The following is a 24,265-nucleotide window of genomic DNA, read 5'->3' as shown; positions in this document are numbered from 1 at the left end:
TGATTAGAGCCCATCAATCTATTTCGCGCCCGTTTTCGGGCCTAAAACGCGATCTGCACCCGACTCATGGCAGATCGCGTCTTTACCGAGCCCCGATCCGGGCGCGGGTCTGGCGCGTGCCTGAATCAGCCAGCGCTACGATTTAAATGCATTTGCATGCATTTAAATTGACTTAATGAAGCTCGCGCCCAACTTTACCGACCCAAGAAATCAGTCCTTACTTCATGTTGAGACTCATGAAACAGCATGGTCACTGCAATGTAAAATGTCTCTACATATAGTAGCTGGAGTAATTGGGTTAGTAACTAATAATCATTCTAAATAATGGTAATGCCACTTACTGGACTAATAAAGTCTGTTGTACACAGGGCATGTTGCTACGTTACAATCAATTTCAGTTGACAAGCCATTAATTATCCAACCCAAGGCTTTGAAAGGTGTATTACCGTGCAAATGTTGGCCAAGAAGCATCCAAATCATGCCCTCTAGAAGCCAAGTCAAACTGCACTTCATTCAGTTCATAGAGGTGATTGACGATGTCAGAGCCAAGGTTAGATTTCAGCAATGGGCTTCGTGCATAGTACCAGTCACTATAAAAATTGAGAATGAGAAAAAACATTAAAATCACAAATCACAAAAAAAAATCACAAACTGTTCCTGAGACGAACAATAAACTCTTCTTGGAACCTTGGTTGCCAAGAAGATAATTATCACTCTTCTGAAAATCAGCAAAGTGTATTTATTAGTGTCACAAGTAGGCTTACATTAACACTGCAGTGAAGCTACTGTCAAAATCCCAACACATAGTGACAAATCATCCACATCACTCCCATAGCTTTATCAAAGTTGATTAATTTAAACTAAACCTCGCTTTATTTGTTCCCACAATGCGAAAGTACACACAAATTCCCATCAAATAAAATCACAGAATGATGCCACTCAGGAAGGTATTCAATCCATTGTGCCTGTGCTAGCTCTTTGGAGCAGCCTTTTTCCCGTAGACCTTCAAGCATCTGCTTCAATCACTCTTTCAGAGTGCATTCCAGGTTAGCTTGCAGTGTAAAAAAAATTCTTATCACTCTTAAATGGGGCTATATAGTCCACAATAGAGATAAATGTCATAAATATGGAAAGCAGAAACTGGAAAATTAAGTATCCTGGAAATAGTGAGATAGTAGAAACACAAGCCTGAGTTTTTCCAAACCAGAGAGTGAATGGGGAATGCACTCCGCCAACTCCAACAGGCCTGCTGCCATTTTACACTCAAATGAACTTTGATTGGCAGCAAGTGCTCACCTGGAGGGAAGATTCCAATTAGATTGGCTGACAGCTCTCCAACCCCTGCAAGGCACAGCACTGCAGTGACCAGAAGAGAAATTGTAGTTGTGTGTCTGAAACGGTGTCAGGACATGGAGACGAGCTATGTGGTCGGGGTTGCAGGGATGGGGCGGGGGGTTTTTGCAAGGGGGGGGGGGGTGCTTGGGTTATCGAAGGATATGACCGGGAGCAGGGAGGAAGAGAGGGATTTCTGGAGGTATCCAATCCCTGAGTGGATGACACCCCAAGTCAAGAGAGTGCTTCTGATGGAGGTGCCACCCCTACATCTTCCTGCTCGAGATTGAGGGTGTTACATTTTCCTACTTCGCACCCTGAGCTATCCAGCACCTGCCAGCCTAAAATTAAGGCTGGGTGGGAAAAGGCCCTTGAATGGCCATTAAGTGGTCACTTAAGGACCTTTATTGGGGTAAGGGCGGGCTTCCCGCCCAAAGGCCTGCCCTGCCCACCATAAAATCATATCTGTCCATGCAATTTCATGCTTAATGTTCTTTATTTGGATTTTCATTTTGATAAATTGAGTCCAGGAGGAAATGTTAATATCCACTGGATATTTGACAAGTTGCCAAAATGGGTTAAAATTAATTTTGAGGATGAAGGTTAATGTAAAATGCTATTTGGAAAAATAGTAACCCAAGCTGTTCCACAGGGTTTTGCTTTCGGTCTCAATAGTTTCAATGTTTGTAAATGAAATTGAACTGGGCGCTTTAGTAATATTAAATATGCTGACTTCCTGGCCAAGTGCTTTGCGTCATGAGCAGAGGGGAGTTGGACTATCCTCAAAAGAATTAGATCAATTACCAATGCTAGACTGAGATATGGCAAATGGGTTTTAATATAAGTCAATGCAGTATAACACCTATAGCAACAGTTAGCATGTGGACAACAAGAGTTCCCACTACAAAAGGTTGATAAGGGAAATGAATTGGGATGATTACATCCTGGAAACATTCAGTCAATTGTTGATCAAAATGGGAAACAGGAACAGTTTGAAGACATTGGGCTATGTCATCATGTTGGGAAACCATGGGCAAGATTCTTTAGCCTCCCAGCCGCGTGTTTCCTGCCGGTGAGAGCTGGCACGTTGTTTGCTAGCGTCGGGATTCCCTGGTCCTGCCACTGTCAATGGGAATTCCTATTAAAGGCCTTGGTGATGTATTGGAAATCAACTGACGAAGATGAGCTTCAGGTTTTGAACTTTTGAAAAATCAGTTGAAATAAACTGGGAAGCAGAAAGCTGCCCAATTCACGGTCTCCTTGCCTTTCCTGAAATACAGTGTGGTTATCAAGATCCAAGCAGGAATCCTCATCTCAGTGGAACTTGTCTGTATTTGGAAACTCGAGAGGTCGAGACGAGATGGAAATCCCAAGGATTGATCCGGCTCTCCTCTCCTCCACACTGAAACTCCATTGGTGAGAACCTCCAGACACCTACTGCGACTAAGCTACACATGAGGGAGTCAGATGGACAGGGTCAAAACCTTGCAAACTTAGACCAGAATTCTCCAGTTGTTTGCTAATGGCGGATTCTCTGATCCTGCAGGCAGCGCACTCCCGCCGTGGGTTTCTCAGCAGCGAGGGATGGCTATATTGGGAAATCCCACTGGTAGCGGCGGGACCAGAAATTCCCGCTGCTAGCGAACGGCACGCCATCTCGGCACGCCTCTGCAACTGGATTCTGAACTTCCTAACTCACAGACCACAATCAGTAAGGATAGACAACAACACCTCCTCCACGATAATCCTCAACACCAGTGCCCCACAAGGCTGTGTTCTCAGCTCCCTACTATACTCTTTGTACACCTATGACTGTGCGGCCAAATTCCTTCCAATTCGATTTTTAAGTTTGCTGACGACACCACCGTAGTGGGTCGGATCTCAAACAATGACGAGACAGAGTACAGGAGTGAGATAGAGAATCTGGTCAACTGGTGAGGCAACAATAATCTCTCCCTCAATGTCAACAAAACGAAGGAGATCGTCATTGACTTCAGGAAGCGTAAAGAAGAACATGCCCCTGTCTACATCAATGGGGATGAAGTAGAAAGGGTTGAGAGCTTCAGGTTTTTAGGTGTCCAGATCACCAACAACCTGTCCTGGTCCCCCCATGATGACACTATAGTTAAGTAAGCCCACCAACGCCTCTATTTCTCAAAAGACTAAGGAAATTTGGCATGTCAGCTACGACTCTCACCAACTTTTACAGATGCACCAAAGAAAGCATTCTTTCTAGTTGTATCACAGCTTGGTATGGCTCCTGCTCTGCCCAAGACCGCAAGAAACTACAAAAGGTTGTGAATGTAGCCCAATCCATCACGCAAACCAGCCTCCTATCCATTGACTCTGTCTACACTTCCCGCTGCCTCAGCAAAGCAGCCAGCGTAATTAAGGACCCTACGCACTATGGACATTCTCTCTTCCACCTTCTTCCTTCGTGAAAAAGATACAAAAGTCTTAGGTCACGTACAAACTGACTCAAGAACAGCTTCTTCCCTGCTGCTGTCAGACTTTTGAATGGACTTACCTTGCATTAAGTTAATCTTTCTCTACACCCTAGCTATGATAGTAACACTACATTCTGTACTCTCTCGTTTCCTTCTCTATGAACGGTATGTTTTGTCTGTATAGCGCGCAAGAAACAATACTTTTTACTGTATGTTAATACATGTGACAATAATAAATCAAATCAAAATCAAAAATCTCTCACTACTGAAAAAGCTATTGATGGGAGGCTGGAGAGTTCAGGCCTTTATCTTTCATAACATTTTTCTTTACCTGCCAATCGCTGCAGAGACCTTGTGTGTGTGTGTGGGTGGGTGGGTGTGTGTGTGTGTCAGCGTTTATGCTAGGGTATTTTAAAAGGGATAGATAGTTACACTTTGATAGTTACTGGTTAATTGTGTCAACCAGTTCTTGCAACATGTTTTAAAAAAGATTTTGTTTTATAATAAATAAACTATTTTGAGTTTAGTGAAAGAAACCTGGTTAAAGTCCTGGATCTAACGGTAGCGAAGGTCAATAATTGTCTATTTTGGGGAGTTAATTAAACATAGACCATAAGAGGTGGAAGCAGACGTTAGCCATTTGGCCCATCAAGTATGCACCACCATTCAATGAGATCATGACTGATCTGATATAATCCTCAACTCCACTTTCCCGCCTTTTCCCCATAACCCTTGATTCCCTTACTAATTAAAAATCTATCACTGCCTTGAACATACTTAATAAACCAGACTCAACAGCCCTCTGCGGTAAAGAATTTGAGAGAAGAAATTCCTCCTCATCTCTGTCTTAAATGGGCGACCACTTACTCTGAGATTATACCCTCTGATCCAAGACTCTCCCACATGGGGAAACAACCTCTCAATATCTACCTTGTCAAGTCCCCTGAGAATCCTATACATCTCAACAAGGCCGCCTCTCATTCTTCTAAATGCTAATAAGTACAGGCCCAACCTACTTAACCTCTCCTCATAAGAAGATACCTCCATACTGTGGATCAGCCTAGTGAATGTAGCCCAAACCATCACGCAAACCAGCCTCCCATCCATTGACTCTGTCTACACTTCCCGCTGCCTCGGCAAAGCAGCCAGCGTAATTAAGGACCCTACGCACTATGGACATTCTCTCTTCCACCTTCTTCCTTCGTGAAAAAGATACAAAAGTCTTAGGTCACGTACAAACTGACTCAAGAACAGCTTCTTCCCTGCTGCTGTCAGAGCTTTCTCTGGATTGCTTCCAATGCCAGTATATCTTTCCTTAGATGAGGGGACCAAAACGGTTCACAGTATTCCAGGTGTGATCTAACTAGTGCCTTTAGCAAGAATTTTCCTATTTTCATACTCCATTTCCTTTCCAACATTCTATTTGCCTTCCCAACTAGCTTGTTGTGATTTAAGCACGAGTACCCCCTCCCCCATCCCTCTGTGCTGCAGCTTTCTGCAGTCTTTCTCCATTTAAATAATACCATTTCCTTTATTCTTCCTACCAAAGTGCATAACTTGACATCTTCCTACATTATATTCCATCAGCCACGTTTTTGCCCACTTACCTAACCGCTTGCCTTCCCACCTATTTTTGTTCATCTGCAAACTTGGCATTTACACTACAAATTTACACTAATGGTGCAGCCTGTAGAGTAGTGAAGCTAGTAGATTTGTGCACTCCTCCCATCCTAGTCATAACAGTCACAAGTTTTGTGTAGGTTAATGCGAAGCCTGAATCTGCCACTTTGTTCACCTTACCCCAATTTAAGAATGTCAGTTGAACTTGTGGTGTGGCGCATTTGTGTGCGCTATAGATTTAATATACAAAGCCCTGTTCTTTGCAGACAGCAAGAACATGTACACACATTGTGCCTGTTTCAGCTAAACAAAATGAGGTACAGCCATTCACAGGTTCATTCCTCAGGGCAATGCCTTGACCAATCAGAGTCAAGCTGCCTGGCTTAAATTTCAAACAATGCTTGGCAGTTAACTATCAGTCAACATCAACTGGTGCATTCACCATGGCAATGCCTCTATCAATCAGAGTCCACTTGCCAATCAATCAATTAGCAATCTCTTTTCATACTGTATAAATTTGTTATTTCCACTGGCATTGGTATTCTTGCGAACTGTCCTGATGAGTGCAAGAAGAAATGCTTTAAAAAAAACAATATTTCAGCAATACTCAAATTACGACTAAATTATATTCAAGAAACTTGAGAGAAATTAAACAGAAGTGCCCATAAAATAATGAATGCAGTAGATAAGGTTGAAGTAAACACACTATTTTATTGGGAAAATTAATACAGGACAGGAACATTTTTGTTCTCATAGGATGATGGATGTGGAACAGACTCCCATAACAGTTAATTTAGGGTCAGCTGCCACCTTCAAAAGCAGTTGTACTGTCATCTGTTGAGAAGGTAATTCAGGTCTACATTGATGTTAGCAGCACTCACTTTTGTTATTATAAAAGTAGGTAGTATGGGAGAGTAATTCATAATAATTATGTACAGATTCTGGATGGAATAATATTGATTGACAGAATAATATCTTCATTCTCTGGGTTTATTTTTTAACATAAATTCCATCACTGCTTACACAACATTGCAACCCTTCAATAACTTTGAACTGATTGCCCTCCTCATTCACATACCATGCCCAAAAGGGGTGTTGGCGACAATGGCGTTCCATTTGATTAGTCCATGCTTGGTGAAGTACTGGAGTGGTTTGCTGTCGTCTTTAGCAGGCTGAGCAGGAAACTCTCCCATTTTTACCGCTTACCATCAGGTGTAATGGAAGGATTTATAAGAAGATAATCAACTTGTTTGGCCACATTATGAACATACCTTCCATGGCCTTCAAGTGGCCTCCTGAAGTGGGACCTGAACCCAGAGTTTCTGGCCCAGAGGTAGGGACACCACCACTATGCCACAAGACTCCTTTGAACTGATAAAAGTAATTAAGTAAAAGACACGCAATAAAATTATTAATTTATTGAGGAAATAAATAACTTCAGGGCAATACTTTGTTGGACACAAGCTCATTGAGGACATTTTCAATCCCCCCAAAGTTTCAAGGAGAAGGGTAGACGTTCTTGTGAACAAGAGCAGTTAATTTGAAAGATGCATCACCATAGACAGCTGAATACAAGTCCTAATAAACAACAGTGCAGTTACATAGCAGAGTACAATAAGAAAACAATGGTACTTTTTAAATTCATTTGATCATCGGATGTGGGCGTCACTGGCTAGAGCAGCTTTTACTGACCATGCCTAGCTGTCCTTGAGGAGCTCGTGGTGAGCCACCTTCTTGAGTCACTGTACTCCATGTACTGCAAGTACACTCGCAATGCTGTTAAGTAACAAGTTTCAGGATATTGACCCAGTGATGCTGAAGAAATGGCCTTATATTTCCAAGTAAGAAAACTGTGTAACTTTTGATGGAAACTCGCAGATAGGTGATGGTGTTCTCACTTACCTGCCACTCTTGTTCCTCTAGGCTGCTGTGTCATTGGCAAGGAGAGAGGGATGCAGGGGTATTGTATATATACCAACATATAACTTATCGGTCAGATTTTACCCACTTCCTTTTTCTGTCAATTAATTCTCCCCTTTCCCTGGAGTTCCATACTGACGCGTGGTTCCACAGGAATGGCTATCCTCTGTTAACTCACACAACTGGTCACTCTGGGTGCTCTGATTTCCTCCCACACTCCAAGGCTGTGTGGGTTAGGTTGATTGATACTAAATTGCCCCTTAGTGACAGGGTGACTAGCAGGGTAAATACATGGGATTAAGGGACTGGGTGGGATTGTTGTTGGTGCAGGCTCAACGGGCTGAATGGCCTCCTTCTGCACTGTAGGAATTTTATGATTCATCAGTGAATCTAGACAGCGATGGGTGCTAAATTACTCAACCACATTGGGTGTTACAATCAAGTCTGCAGACATCCAATATCCAGTCATCTCATGTACTCTTCCAACAAGGGACATTGAATAATGATTAGGAGCAGGAATCGTGATTGCTTTCCCCCTCCCTAACCCAGGGCACTGTAGTGCCCTCCACACTATCCAGGTGGATATCTGCTAACTTTGCACAGAATGGAGATCCAACCAAGGCCTTACTCTGCGTTAGCTCGCTAGTAAATCAGTTCAGATATTTCATAAAATTTGCCTCAGATTATACGTCACATGTAGACAAAACAATACCTGAAATATTCTAAATTGCAGAGGTTGCTAATATACACCCGACAAACTCAGTTGGAGTAAGTTGAATAGAAGGAAACTTCAATTGAGTAATGTTAAACTCCAACTAAAGAACATAGGTTACAGTTCACAAAATTCTTAAAACAACCTTCAATATCTTTGCAGCACCTTAATTATGCTTAATAAATTATTCAGAAATTGCTCTTTTGTGGTGCAACTTGACCTATTCAAATATCTGGACCTTACCTTGTGAGTTTTACATTCATCAAGCATTGCTGAACTGTATCAGCCAGGCGCTGGTGAACTAAGGAATACCGAATGAATGCTCGTCCTTTCCCAAGGGAGGTTTTCAGCTTGAAAAATAGAAAGTGCCATTTAATTTAAGGAATAGATAAAGGCCATCCCACAATGAAAAATGTAACAATACATTCATTGATGCTTACGAGGAACAACTTCACAGTGCTTATCTTCTCATATACACTCATGAAAGTTGATGGTCAGGGTCCGTCAGTTGTCAACCTATCTACCAGAAGGTCATGCACCACCTTCCCAGACAATAGACGAGAGCAAAAAGAGGAAAAAAACCTTGCCCAATTTCAGAAACCCATTTCGACAAATCAATTCTCCACTACCACCATTCCTACCACCCCACCCTCACCCAATTTACCTTGACTCATTTTGAATTTAAAAAAAAATATCCATTCCACAAAAATAATTATGGAATCTGCTACAGCCACCGTTTCTGGTAGGTCTTCACAGTCGACTGAATAAAAATAAAATTTTTCCTAGGTTCTCCCATAGCTGTTTTGATGATTACTTTTGATCTCTGCCCTCTAGTTATTAATTGACCGACCAATGGGAACAGGTTCTCCAAATTTATTTGATCAAAATCACTCAATTTTGAACATCAGTATATAAACCTTCCTCTTGATTTTATCTGTTCCAATGGAAACAATACAGTTCATCTAACCTCTCCTCATAACTACCTGGCTCTGGTAGCATCCTACTGAATTGCTGCACTCACTCTATATATTTCACTGTTTCCTCTTCCTCTTTTTTTAAAAAAACCAAATGGGCTTTAAAAACGGAACTTCTCCAAAAGAAATGACAAGATATCCAAAATAATATCAATCCCAGAGATTACATACATTCAGTACAGAATTTAATGCCCTCTCCCATTGCTGGTGGGGGAGTTAATCAAATGGAAGGGGACAGGTGGAAACCCCTACTACCTTCCTGCTTCCATCCCAATCAAGTCCACGGTGAGAAGGCCAATGGATAGCTTTCCCACCCTCTGCCAATTGAGCAATTAATGCCCACTTAAATGTTTCATTCCACTGGCGATATGATTAACCCAACAGTGGGCAGGGAGCTCGCCATGTGGGGAGCACGTCAAGTAAACAGTATGGGTTGCCTCCAGGCTACCTGGGGTCAGGGGAGGGGGGGTCTTGGTTTAAATTACGAGAGCGCCCACCCCCTTGGAGCTGCCCTCGCTGCTGATCTCCCCCCCCACCAGCCCCGCAACTTCTGCCACCACTCACCCGTGATCCTAGGCCTCGCATGGGTCGAGTATCGGCAGCAACCACTGCCTCCCCAGTGACCCTGCCATTCAACTGAGCTGCCAGCCTCTGATTGGCAGGACTTCCACCCCTGGGTCCTTGATCCTGGCAAAGGCCTCCTGCTGTCCGGTGAAGTGCCTGAATGGCACTTACGGAGGGCATTCCCTCACAGGTGACACAGGGCTTGCACCAGCTTTCCAGCTGGTGAACGAGGGCCCTCCTCCTCCCAGTCGCCCAATGGTGCCACATAGAACACTGGACGTCACGTGAATGAACTCTCTCTCAATTTAGTTATGGTTAGATGCATACATTTAGCTCTTTAATAATCACTCTTAATGAGTTCAAGAGAAAATCATGATACTTGTTACTAGAAAGCACTGAGAGAAGCAGGGAGAGGCTTGGGTTGTCTGAAAACGAGCCAGCTTGATGCACCTTGTGGGATTTTCCTGTTTGTTAACATTATTAAGTTTTTGTTTTGCTATTTTTTAAAAGTCTGAAAACAAAGGGTGGGATTTTCTGGCTGTTCCTGTCGGCAGCAGAGGGTGTAAACAATGGGAAAACACATTGACAGCAGCGGGACCGGAAGAATCCACCATCAACAAATGGTGGGCTGTCTCTGCAAAACACATAGCGGGGGGAGGTGGAAAATTCTGCCCAAGGGCTTCCCTGCGTAAGAGTTAATTAAATGTTAAAAAAAATTCAGAACTAAAGGCACACTAATAAAGCTTAAACTGTAGCTTGGGAAACCACCACTTCAAAGTATTCATCAAACTCTATACTGTTTGCCAGAAGCTCTCTTATTCGCAAATCCAGAACAGGAAGTTTGAACCAAAATGCAGAAGATAACCCACTGGTAAGTGATTAATCCGGAGAACGTCACCTCCTTACCTCTGGGATAGACTTCACAAAGCGAATTCCATCATTAGCGCCTTTCACCTTGGCTAAACAATTGCAGAAATAATCCCAGTAGTCTTTCCTGGTGCCGAGAAAAGTAGTTCTTTCTTTCTGGTCAAACTTTAACAAAAGGCATGAATTAAAAAAATGTAAAAACCAAACCTTGCAATTGTACATATGCTACACACACTACAAGGATGAAAACCTAAAAGAGAGTCTTTCAGTATACAATTTTGATTTGATTTATTACTGTCACCTGTATTAGTATGCAGTGAAAAGTATTGTTTCTTGCATGCTATACAGACAAAGCATACTGTTCATAGAGAAGGAAAGGTGAGAGTGCAGAATGTAGTGTTACAGTCATAGCTAGGGTGTAGAGAAAGATCAACTTAATGTGAGGTAGGTCTGATGGTAGCAGTGAAGAAGCTGTTCTTGAGCTAGTTGGTACATGACCTCAGACTTTTGTATCTTTTGCCCGATGGAAGAAGGTGGAAGAGGGTATTTTTGGGGTGCGTGTGGTCCTTAGTTACGCTGGCTGCTTTTCTGAGGTAGCGGGAAGCACAGACAAAGTCAATAATGGGAGGCTGGTTTGCGTGATGGATTGGACTACATTCACTACTCTTTGTAGTTTCTTGCGGTCTTGGACAGAGCAGGAGTCATACCAAGCTGTGATACAACCAGAAAGAATGCTTTCTATGGTGAATCTGTAAAAGTTGGTGAGTCGTAGCTGACATGCCAATCGTAGCTGAGAAAGTAGAGGCATTGGTGGGCTTTCTTAACAAAAGTGTCGGCATGGGGGGGTCCAGGACAGGTTGTTGGTGATCTGGACACCCAAAACCCTGAAGCTCTCGACCATTTCTACTTTGTTCCCATTGATGTAGACAAGGGCATGTTCTCCACTATGCTTCCTGATAGGGTTCCTGGTTCAGATAACATCCACCCTAGGAAATTGGAAACATACTCTGTAATCCCCTCATCTTTATCTTCAATAGTTCAATTACAGTCAGGAATAGTTCTCTCAGACTAGAAGCTAGCTCACTTAGTTGCCATATTCAACACAGACAGTCAGAACTAGGGAACTACCCGCCTTTATTGGCCTGATACCATCACCTGGAAGATGCTGGATAGAATCACAAAATGTCCTTTATCATCTTACGTGGCAGCTTTCCTTCTTGTAAGGAAATGGTTTATGCTGTGGTGATGAACTCTGTGTTAGCATTGTCTGAGGTGGCTCAGCAGCCTTATTCTGGCATGGTAGTCTTGCTAGGCAGAAGGAAAGGCTGAACAATTTCCAGCTTTGTTGTCTTAGATGTGTCCTCAGCATCACTTGGCAGGACAAGGTCACCAACCCACAGGTTCTGTTGGTGTGCTACATCCATAAGCAGACACTCATTGCTAAGACAACAACATCTGTATTGGCTCAGCACATTCATCAAGTGGATGACGACCATATGTTCAAATGTATACCCATAGACATTTTGTACGGTGAACTGGCAACTATGTCATAACCTCATGGGTGTCCATACCTCTGCTACAAGGGCATCTGCAAGTGAGAAATGAAGATGGCGCACATTGATATGGAAAACTGAGAGACAATTGTTGATTGTCCAAGTCATTGGATTCCATATTGATCTGGTTTCTTCTCAATCCTTTTTGCCTCTTATCAGATTACATGCAGCAAGAAGTCAGGAGTGAAAAGATGCGTCCAGCCAGGCTTCAAGCGAAAGGGGTCAGGTTGATGGACAAACTGTTTTCTTCCTGTTTGTCAAATTTAAATGTATTTATATAAATAGGAGGGTTTTTGAAACTGGAAGATGGTGAAGCCTGTCAATTCTGTTAGAGAGAAAGCTGTGAGGACTTTTGCTGAATTGAAAAGATTGAAAATGTTGGATAATAGGTTGTAAACACTGGAGAATGGTTTGAAGTGATCTAGCCAAGCAATAAGACAATAAATTTGGACTAGCATGGTATGTTCTTCATGTTGTATTATTACATGAAAATAAGTTATTCAGATTGAATTAAGCGAGTGCAGTCAGTACAGCTGTTCTGTATGTGCACCTTATTTAAGTATTTGTAGCTGACCTCATTTCACCAAATACATGCTCAGGTCTGCCTTAAGGCTGAGATAAAAACACATTTAAGAGACAAATATCCAGTCCACAGCGAGATTATTCTATGCTAGGGAAACACAGGGAATATAGCTAGAGATGACTGCCACAAAAATCAGATGCACAGTAACAGCTTTTCTGGATGCTACAGGTGGCCTGCGAGGTCCAAAATGGCAACAGCAGGACACATGCCGTTTTGGTGCTGGACTCTCGGTGAGGGCGTTAGCAGGCAGGATGAGCATCTACCAGAAAAATGCCAAATAGACAGGCAAGATAGGCGTCTACCAGAAGAATGCTGAGTAGGCAGATCATGAAGTAAATCAGCATGTAATACAATTTGGCGCTTCCAATAAATCAATGTTTGTCAACTCCATAAAAATGAAACCAATGATGAAATTGACTAACATCAACAAACCAGAGAAGGTATCTGGGGTAGTCCCTAATTTGGTTCATCATATTTTTATTGAATTAAATCTCACTTACCCAGACAGTGTTGTTATCATAATCGAATTAGCCTATCCAGATCCTGTACAGATGATGATAAATTTCACCTACCCAACTTTCATTTTTATTGCAATCATTCTTAACAGTCCAGGCCTTACTTTATTGTAATAAAACTGACCTACCAAGCCAAGTTTTTCTAAACACTTTACCCTGAATAAAGAGCAACATTATATTTCTCAAAAAAATACACTGCAGAAGTTTAGAGGCTGGTTTTAATTTTGTTTTTGTGCCAGCAGTGCTGGATTATTGTAGTAATAGTTTAGTATTAAATACAATACCAACCATCTGAATTATTTTTTATCACTGATGAGCAAATTAAACAGAATAGTGAGATCATCATAGGAACATATGTATTAAGAGCAGAAGTTGGCTAATTCAGTCCTTCGAGCCTGCTCCGCCATTCAATCAGATCATGGCTGATCTCTCCCTGGTCTCAAATCCACCTCCTTAACCGTTCTCCATATCCCTTTAATCTTTTTTCAAAAATCAGAAATACATCTATCTCCTTCTTGAAACCATTTAATGATTCAGACCCCACCGCGCTATGGGGCAGCAAGTTCCACAAATTCACCACCCTCTGCGAGAAGTATTTCCTCCTCATCTCAGTTTTAAGTCTACCGCCTCTCAACCTATACCCTGTGACCTCTTGTTCAAGATTGCCCCATAACAGGAAACATTTGGTCTACGTTTACTCTGTCAATCCTTTTTAGAATTTTATTATATCTCGATCAGATCCCCTCTCATCCTTCTAAACTCCAGCGAGTAGAAGACCAAACTGTTAAATCTCTCCTCATTGTAAATCTATGTTGATAATACGAAGCCTACAGTAAAAGTTCCTGCCTTCTAGGTTCCTCTTACCTGGAGGAGGTACTCTAATTTTAAGCAGCATTTGTGCAGGTTGGTGCTATCATCAGTGACTGGCTCACCATTTTCCTTGTGTTCTCGATTTAAGTCTGAAATCGCATCTACAAAACCAATAAATTTGACATCATCTCAAAATGATATCTAACATGTTAATATTAATACTAAAATAATAACATCCATCAGTTTTAATCATCAACATCCATCAGTCCTAAACAGAACACCTTCCCATTCTTGCTCTCATTTACTGCACCAGTTTCTCATCACCAATTGCTAAGATCAGCACTCTGGAAGCTTGACACCAGCCAGGACAAAGCAGCCTGCTTGACTGGCATCCCATCCACAAACATGCACTCCTTCCATCACAGATGAACAGTGGAATCAGTATGTACCACCCACAAAGAAGCACTGCAGGAGTTCACCAAGGCTCCAAGGTAGCACCTTACAAATCCATGACCAGTACCTTCTAGAAGGACAACGTCCACCACCTGGAAGTCCCCTCCAAGCCGCACACCATCCTGACTTGGAAATATATTGCCGTTCCTTCACTGTCATCGGTTCAAAATCCTAGAACTCTCTTCCTAACATAGTGTAGGTACACCCACAGTGCTATGGACTGCAGAGGTTCAAGAAGGCAGCTCACCACCATCACTTTTACAAAGGCAATTGGGCAATACTTGTTGGCCCGGGCAACGATGGCCACATCTCCATAACCAAATACATTTTATACAAATTCTCAAAAGGTAAACTCTGCAAAATTAATCATTTATATTGCATTCTGGTTGGGTAAAGCACTAACATAAGACCTTACAGTGCGGATATCCAGATGCCCCAACAGTAATTACTTGATGCACAATATTAAAACCCTTTCCTCCATTTTATCAGGATGATACCAACAAATATCTTACTTTAACTGTGGCACTCCACTGACACCTTTCATCTAATTCACTCAGTTGCCACAAGAGGAAAAACAAAGGAAGGAAATACCTCTGCCGTTCAGCTCCTTACTGTTAATGTTGGAATCCTGTCACAGTGAAGTGCATTGCTAGTTGTCGGTGAGAGGAGCTATTACTAATTGGGGAAAGGTTTGGGCATTATTCTTTAGTATATATAAAAAACAGTTTCTAGCTGTGTGGGGGAGAGGAAAAGGGAGTCTATGGTCTCAGAATAATGTGAATGAGCCTATATTAAAAGAAAGACTGGCTCCAGATTCCTCCTTTACTCAGTGAATGAGCAGCAAATTATAACACCAATAACCTCTACCCCTGCCATGAGAAGCCAGCCTTAAAGATGATGGAGAGGCATTCTGCCTTTATCATAGACGGTGCTGAGGTGAGATGAAAGCAACAGCTGAGTGACCGAACACATTATCAGTCGTCATGACATCCCTGTGAAACATCACAAACTTTCTCAACTTTCTATCTGTTTAATCTCAAGCTCAATCTCATGTTCACCCATTCCTGGCTTGGTACTTTGCTTCATTGTTCATCCGAAACAGAGTAGGCAGTGTTGCAACTCAGAAAGTCAGTTGGTGAAGGATAGAACATTGCAGCTTCATCTTAATGCATCTTATTAACCAAGACACATATGCTTGGAGGCCTGCATACATACACACACACACTCTCTTTTTCTAGATCAATATCCATTAACTCCTTCAATTGCTCTGCCAGATTGTACAGACTTTCACAGACCAATTTCTAGTTTTCCTCTCTTACTTCAATTCCATTGAACACAGATGCATTTTCAAATATAGCACCTACTTCACATTCATCAGTGTACAAAAGTGAAGACAGTCCAACGCCAGCATCTCCACATCAAAAGTGAAGTGGCAGGGCACTTCATTAACAAATTTAAATCAGGCTCCCAGGAGTCAGGAATCCCAGCAGTAAAAGTGAAATGGGGAGTTGCTAATGCGGGAAGGTAAATGCCCTTTTCAGCCAGTCCTTTTGGGCCAGAATGAGCAGTCGTTCTTCCACAGACCCTCAACCTCCCTCCAGTGATTGTTGCCTCTCTCTCCTCATAACCAACTTCACCACACCCCCCTCATCAACCCCTCTAGCCCTGATGTCCTCTCTTTTCCCTGTCACCACTGCGGTTTTACCTTTTCCCCTCTCCCAGAGATCATGCAAAGATGTGCAGGTTAGGTTGATAGGGGCAATTTATCATGACCATAGTGTCAGGGGGATTAGTAGGGTAAATATGTGGGGCTACAGGGATGGGACCTAGGTGGGATTGTTGTTGGTGCAGGCTTGATGGGTCAGATGGCCTCCTTCTGCACTGTAGGGATTCTATGATCCACAAGGGTCCCCGTTTATGGTCTCCTGCCGCTGGATTTCCCTTCTGGCTGTCCTCCAGCGTAATTGTGGCAATCTGCCGGCCTCTTCTGCACCCGCAACAGAAATAGCGGGGCAATTGTTTGCAGCTCTCCAGATCGCCGAGCGATCAACAAAATAAGATCGAGTGATTATAGGGACAGAACTGGAGATGAGTAGAAAACTTTTCCACACACACACACTTCCAACAGAGGTTGGGACAGAGGTGGGAACCCATCTTTAGAAACCTTAGGACCAGCCTGGGGATATATTAGCTAATTCAAGGTCCACTTGGGATTGAACTTGATGCGTATTGTTCAGCTAGTTATAAAGGTACATCTACTGAGCGATACAGGAGCTGGCAATGAAAAGATAGTCAGTCCCCTTCACTGCTTGGAGTTCATGAGTGTAGCCTCCCCAGATCAGAACTAGAGTTTCTCTTTGGGTTGTAAAGATTGGATAGGATATTGCCAGTGTCACTATCATTATCACGAGCCTTCTGGTGACTGGTCAAGGAGGATCTGGAAGACACACCTACCCTAACCCAAGAAGCAGCCTGTTAAACTTTAAACTGTTTACTTAACAGCAGAGGTGCAAAACCACTGATAGCTTCAAGAAAAACTAAATATTTGTCCATCATCGAGTGATATATGTCAATGACAACATTGAAAGAGTGTGTTCTCTATTCATTTAGAATTCATATACATGGGAAGCAAATCTAGCAATCCTTACCTTTTAGGTCTCGGATTATTCTTTGGATCTGACTTTCTCCAACAGACACTGCCATCATTATGGTTTCAACTCAAATAGTCTATAACCTGCTTGATTAAAAATACTTGCATGTTACAGAAAATAGTATCATAACCATTGGGCAACCAGTTGCAAAGTAAAACGATGTGAATGGCATGCTATCTGCTGCAAGGCATACTGCATTATTTCTAATCCATATTACTGATATGTAGTTTGTCCATTGAGAGAGACACAGACAACACAAAAAATTGTAGGGACAGAATCCCTTTACTACACATGGCCATAGGATATTCTGCTAATTCTGTGCCACAGAGATAAAAGGAGAAGCTGTAGGACGATCTAATTGAGGTCTTTAAAAGTACGAACGGGTTTGATAACATAGATGTTAAGGTGTTTCCACCTGTGGGTGTGTCCAAAACTGAGGTTCATAAATACAAAATATAATTAAGTCAATAAAGACTTAAGGAGCAGCCTCTTACCCAGAGAGTGGTTAGAATGTGGAACCTACTACCACAAGGAGTAGTTGAGGTGGGTAGCGAAGTTGAACGAAGAGGAAGTTCTATAAGTAAATGACGGAAAAAGAAACAGCAGGGTTCATTGATAGACTTAGGTGAAGCATTGTGAGAAGGCAGATGTGAAACATTGAACACCAGCATAGATCAGCCGAGTTAAATGGCCAGTTTCTGTTCTGCAAATTCCACATAATTGTAACGGTGTTCAGCAAAGGTTCACACATATGTACACAAATCTTTGAATGTGATTGAACACGTTAATCGTACTGTTTAAAGAATATATCAAAGATCCTTGGCTTTATAGAGGCTTAGAATAAAAAAGCAAAGCAGCTATACTAATTCTTTATAAATGACTGGTTAGACCTCAACTGGAATACTGTGTCAAATTCTGGGTGCCACTCTTTAGGATATGTATGCAGGCGTTGGAGAGGGAGCAGAGGGTATTTATCATATTGCAGAGAACAAGTGTTCATGAATCCCCACTTCCTTCTCGGTACCACTGGCAGTCATGCCTCCCACTGTGTAGTCATGCCTCCCACTGTCTAGGTCCCAGTTCCAGAATTTGCGCCAAAACAAATCTCTCTGCCACCCTCAACTCCTTAAAGGCCCCACTTAAATCTTAGGAAAAACAGTTGGTCCCCAATCTTAAGGCCCCTTCTTTAGCTCAGTGTCAAATTTTGTCTGATAACACTCCTGTGGAGTGTCTCAAGATGTTTCACTACATTAACGACAAAATATTAATACAAGTTGTTGAGAGGGTTACAGGAGGCATACTAGATGTTCAACGTTTTTGATGGAGTAGTTAGAGGAAAACTGTTTCCAGTAGCAGGAAAATTGATAATCAGGACACAGACTGAAGGTAACTGCAAAAAACCGGCAGGGAGAGTGGTGGGGTGTGGTGGGATGTTGGAAAGTGTGAAGACATTATTTTTCACAGAGCTGTTATGATCTGGACTGCACTGGGTAGAGGAGGCAGATTCAACGTTGACTTTCAACAGGTGATTGAATAAAAACAGGAAACGCTGCAAAAAAACTCAGCAGGTCAGGCAGAATCTGTGGAGAGAGAAACGGTGAAATTTTCCCATCCTGCCTGCCAGAGGAATTGTAGCGGGTGGTGGGGGACGGACCATGTAAAGGTCCATTGACCTCGGGTGGGATTTTCCAGTCTTGGGGGCAAGTGTGGCCAGAAAATCCAGCTCACAGAGTTACGGTTTTGAGGCCCGATATGATTCTTCCTCGCTGAGTGAAAAGGGTTCTCTCTGATCAGCAGATGTTGCCAAACCGGCTGAGCCCTGCCAGCACTTTCTGTTTTTATTCCAGATTTCCAGTGTCTGCGGTATTTGCTTTCGCTTTGGGGCACTGGATAAACTGGGTGATGTAACGGGGAAGTGTGCCAGATAAGGGCAGGAATGAGGAATAATCTTTCAGGGAGCCAACACAGACTGGATGGGCCGAATGGCCAGCTTAGGGTCTGATTCTGGTGGCCAGGTTCCCTCACCACAGGCCCCAATACTCACACCCAGCGTGTAGGCCTCACTCTCACTTCCTTGACAGCTCTTCATGCCCCATCAGGAAGATTCCAGATCACAAACCTGGAAAGAAGGGGCAAGAGGGGAGCCATTAGTGCGCTCTGACTCAGACACCTGCACCCTCCCAGCCCGGGATACTCATCACTTACCGCCCCCACCATCACCACCGTCACCGCACCAGGCCGCGCTGCAACCCAACATGAACCCAGCCCGCTGAGCGGCGTGCCAGACAACCAATCAACACGGGGGGCTCGGCGCCGCCTGCGGGGATTCACCCAATCAGCCGGCGGGCTGGGCTGGGGGGGCGGGATTGTTTGCCTGTCAAGTTAGTGTGTGGCGCCGCTGTCAACAATGGGCCGTCAGCTGACAGGCCAGGCGCTCGCGCTGTGATTGACAGGCCCGGGCGCGGCGCTCGCGCTGTGATTGACAGGCCCGGGCGCGGGGCTCGCGCTCAACGATGTGTTTGCAGCCCCGGGCCTGTCAATCACAGCGCGAGCCCCGCGCCCGTCAATCACAGCGCGAACCCCGGGCCTGTCAATCACAGCGCGAGCCCCGGGCCCGGGCCTGTCAATCACAGCGCCAGCCCCTGGGCCCGGGCCTGTCAATCACAGGGCAGCAAGAACCAGCCACCGTCGGCCTGGCCTCGTCTCCTGTAGTAAACATGCCCAGGTGTATTGTAACTACAAACTTAACTTGTTCCTCTGGGTGATCTGGAACACTCCAGAATCCATTGGGGACAGAACACAGTTGGCACAGTGGTCAGCACTGCTGCCTCATAGCGCCAGGGACCCGGGTTCAATTCCAGCCTTGGGTCACTGTCTTTGCGGAGTTTGCACGTTCTCCCCATGTCTGCCTGGGTTTCCTCCGGGTGCTCTGGTTTCCTCCCACAGACCGAAAGATGTGCTGGTTAGGTGGATTGGCCATGCTAAATTCTCCCTCAGTGTTCCAGAACAGGCGCTGGAGTGTGGCAACTAGGGGATTTTCACAGTAACTTCATTACAATGTTAACATAAGCCTACTTGGGGCACTAATAAATGAACTTAAAAAAAACTAGGAAGACCTTGACCATCCTGAGGACCTATTTGATTTATTATTGTCACGTGTATTGGGATGCAGTGGAAAGTATTGTTTTTTGCGCTATACAGACAAAGTATACCGTTCATAGAGAAGGAAAGGAGAGGGTGCCGAATATGGTGATACAGTCGTAGCTAGTGTGTAGAGAAAGATCAACTTAATGCGAGGTCAGTCCATTCAAAAGTCTGATGGCAGCATGGAAGAAGAATTCCAGCACTATGGGTGAATCTCTCACAATGGATGCAACACAAAAAGGGATGATTCAATTTCCTTTGATAAATTGTTAACCTGCTTTTTATTTAATCAGCTGAATTTCTTTTATTTGTTCTTGGGGTGTGAGTGCCTCTTGCTTGGCCATCCTTAATTACTCTTGAGAAGGTGGTGGTGAGCCGCCACCTTGAACTGCTGAGATCTCTGTAGTGTTGGTACTGCCACAGTGCTGTTAGGGAGGGAGTTCCAAGAGTTTGACCCAGTGACTGAAGGAACGGCGATATACATTCGCACCTACTAATTGACATCTATCTGCACACAGTAAACACCGATCTGACCAATTCTCCTTGCTGTAATAATGTGATAAAGAGTGGCACCAGTAAAGACCATTGGTTTCTCTAATTGCCCCTGTCTCTTGCGCCATTGCTTATTGATTTATGTGGGTGATTGGGTGACCCTTTTGATAACTTGTTGAACTGTCTAATTAATCCTGACTTTCCAGTATCCATCACTACCTTAGGAGGATCACCATCAAGATGGCGCTGATAGTTCACATCCTCCTAATGCTCCTACTCATTCTCATCATCTCCAAAACCATAATTTCCTCAGGTTACTGACTCTGCTACTGCCATCATCAGTCGGGACTCCTGAGCGTTTCTATTTACATTGTGCTTTGACGATAATCTGGATTTCCCATTTCCTCAAACCTTTCACTCATCTTCCAGCAGCCCTCAGGCATCTTTTAGCTACTTCCCTATTTGGCTTTTTTCTCTCGCACTCCTAAACAGATTGCTCTGATACATACATAGATGTTTCGATGACTAATATAGCACTACTCAATGGTTTGCAAGCAAAAGCTCTCAATTGACAGTTGTAGTTACTTTAATTCTCCGGTACTTATGTTCTATCATTTCCTTCTTTAGCCCTATCTCATTTTCCACAGTGTGGAACCACAATAATATATTTGCACAGATGTCTTCCCCATCTTTAATGCTTCTAAGATCTGACCATTCTCGTATTCAGGCACGTTACATACAGCTCATCCATTTTAGCTATTATTGGGATCAGCGTTTTAGCTGCCTATATTTCACCATCTTATACTTTCTCCTCATAGTGATGGATCACAGTTGGATTCCTCCTTACTCATGTTGCTTAGCTGTTGATAGGTAAGTTCATGACTCTTACCCATAGCATACTGAACTAATTTCCTCCCTTAGGAGTTAGGTTACGACTCTTCATAACCCGAAGAGATTATGGTGTGGCTACTTTGCCTAGTCCTGCCACCCATCGCAAATTGTTCCAGGATTCGCTCTGTCAGGAACACTTTGTTCTTTTTATAATCAACAATTTGAGTTGTCAATCCCAATAGGCCATAACAAGGCTTCATTGTAACATTGGAACATCACACAATATTCAAGGAAGAATGACCAGAATCAAGATTGGTATAACCCAGTCCATGTGAAATGCTGGGAACAGGAGAGGTCCAAAGACACTTGAGTCCAGGGTTTCATTGCTGGTCAGGGTCTCTCCCTGGCAAAGTCTTAGAATAGAATAGAAACCTTGCAGTACAGAAGGAGGCCATTTGGCCCATCGAGTCCGCACTGACCACAATCCCACCCTATTCCCGTAATTCCATATATTTACCCTGCTAATCCCCCTGACACTCGGGTTAATTTAATCTGGCCAATCAACCTAACCCGCACATGTTTGGACTATGGGAGGAAACCGGAGCACCCGGAGGAAACCCATGCAGATGGGGAGAATATGCAAACTCCACACAGACAGTGAAGTTTGCACATTCTCCCCGTGTCTGCACGGCTTTCCTCCGGATGCTCCGGTCTCAGTTCTGTAATTATCCTATTCAAGGCTTCATTGTCCACTCACATCTTGGAAAGCTCCACAGCTTTTCCTTTCAATGCCTCTTATTTCCATTCAACTAGTTCTTCAGCCCTTGTACCTCTTGGTTTCCTCTTGGAATGTTGAACATTGCTTAGTCTTTTTTTCCAACTGATTCTTCAGTTTGTTCAGAGTGAAGTTGAATTCACTTTGCTTCTCTTCATAATTTTCCAGAGGAACAAACATCGACCTGAGCGGCACTTGCAACATGTGAAGGTCCTTCACCTGGTCAACCTATTCCTTCCAAAGCTTAGTTGCTTCTTGAGTTTTATTTTAATTCAACAGAGTCTCCTTAAGTTTATTTTGCTGTTCTTCCATTCTGCTGTTCACAGTCGCCATTTATTCATGGTAATGAAGCGTTGATTACTTTGTTTGTATTTAGGACAGATGGTGGTATAGTGATTCTGTCCCTGGACTAATAATACAGTGATCCAGACTAGTGCTATGGGGACATGGGTTCAATTCCTTCCATGGCAGCTGGTAGAATTAAACTTCAATTGATAATTCTGTGATTGAAAGCTAGTCATAGTAAAAAGGATAAAGAAAAAGATGATCTTGAAGGACAAGCAGCTGTTCTTTCAGCTGTTTATTCTCTTGTTGACTTCTTGCCAACTCATGTTGCACTTCAGTGCACTGTTTTTTTGCTGCTGATGGTTCCAACACTGCTGTTGCTGAAGTAATAGTCAACATCTTTCTTACTTCTCCATATCTTTTCCGGGGCTACTTATTGATTTTTCAAAGAGACCTTCGAGGCTGTAACTTCTTTGAGTGTGCTTGTTCTGCCGGCTGTTGTGCTTGGCTATACTCTTTTGATACATATGTTTTCCTGTAGAATTGTTTCATTTCACTTTTGTTTCAGTGGGGTTATCTCACATAGAACATAGAACATAGAACAGTACAGCACAGTACAGGCCCTTCAGCCCTCGATGTTGTGCCAAGCTTTGTCCGAAACCAAGATCAAGCTATCCCACTCCCTATCATTCTGGTGTGCTCCATGTGCCTATCCAATAATCGCTTGAAAGTTCCTAAAGTGTCCGACTCCGCTATCACAGCAGGCAGTCCATTCCACACCCCAACCACTCTCTGAGTAAAGAACCTACCTTGGACATCCCTCCTATATCTCCAACCATGAACCTTATAGTTATGCCCCCGAGTAAGAGCTACATTCATCCGAGGAAATAGTCTCTGAACGTCCACTCTTTCTATCCCCCTTATCATCTTATAAATCTCTATTAAGTCGCCCCTCATCCTCCTCCACTCCAAAGAGAAAAGCCCCAGCTCCCTCAACATTTCCTCATAAGACCTACCCTTCAAACCAGGCAGCATCCCGGTAAATCTCCTCTGCACTCGCTCCAATGCTTCCACATCCTTCTTATAGTGAGGTGACCAGAACTGCACACAATATTCCAAATGTGGTCTCACCAAGGTCCTGTACAGTTGCAGCATAACCCCACGGCTCTTAAACTCAAACCCCCTGTTAATAAACGCTAACACACTATAGGCCTTCTTCACGGCTCTATCCACTTGAGTGGCAACCTTCAGAGATCTGTGGATATGAACCCCAAGATCTCTCTGTTCCTCCACACTCCTCAGAACCCTGCCGTTGACCCTGTAATCCGCATTCAAATTTGTCCTACCAAAATGAATCACCTCGCACTTATCAGTGTTAAACTCCATCTGCCATTTTTCGGCCCAGCTCTGCATCCTATCAATGTCTCTTTGCAGCCTACAACAGCCCTCCACCTCATCCACTACTCCACCAATCTTGGTGTCATCAGCAAATTTACTGACCCACCCTTCAGCCCCCTCCTCCAAGTCATTGATAAAAATCACAAATAGCAGAGGACCCAGCACTGATCCTTGTGGTACACCGCTGGTAACTGGTCTCCAGTCTGAAAATTTTCCATCCACCACCACCCTCTGTGTTCTATGAGATAGCCAATTATTTATCTAATCGGCCAAATTTCCCTCTATCCCACACCTCCTTACTTTCTTCATGAGCCGACCATGGGGACCTTATCAAACGCC

General features: G+C 43.4%; 1 protein-coding gene across 5 annotated transcripts in view; it reads right to left on the bottom strand.

Annotated features, from left to right (window-relative positions):
• Window positions 1-19,280, bottom strand: part of fyco1a (FYVE and coiled-coil domain autophagy adaptor 1a) — a 159,202-nt gene extending 139,922 nt beyond the window's left edge. For 3 of the 5 annotated variants that reach the window (XM_078198816.1, XM_078198809.1, XM_078198815.1), the window contains exons 1-7: window positions 19,207-19,280; window positions 19,046-19,120; window positions 16,999-17,084; window positions 13,952-14,058; window positions 10,476-10,601; window positions 8,275-8,381; window positions 447-590 (exon numbers count right to left, since the gene is read on the bottom strand). In XM_078198816.1, coding sequence (XP_078054942.1) covers window positions 447-590; window positions 8,275-8,381; window positions 10,476-10,601; window positions 13,952-14,058; window positions 16,999-17,056 — 542 coding nt within the window. In that variant the 5' untranslated portion in view covers window positions 17,057-17,084; window positions 19,046-19,120; window positions 19,207-19,280. Of the gene's footprint in view, window positions 1-446; window positions 591-8,274; window positions 8,382-10,475; window positions 10,602-13,951; window positions 14,059-16,998; window positions 17,088-17,495; window positions 17,576-19,045; window positions 19,121-19,206 lie in introns of all 5 variants that reach the window. The other 2 variants (XM_078198814.1, XM_078198813.1) reach the window with 2 other exon arrangements.
• Between the last annotated feature and the right edge of the window lie 4,985 nt (window positions 19,281-24,265).

Source organism: Mustelus asterias, chromosome 2 (assembly GCF_964213995.1).
Source record: "Mustelus asterias chromosome 2, sMusAst1.hap1.1, whole genome shotgun sequence".
Lineage (NCBI taxonomy): Eukaryota > Metazoa > Chordata > Chondrichthyes > Carcharhiniformes > Triakidae > Mustelus > Mustelus asterias.
Note: the sequence above shows the minus strand (reverse complement) of the source record. Positions and strands in the feature narration are given on the sequence as shown.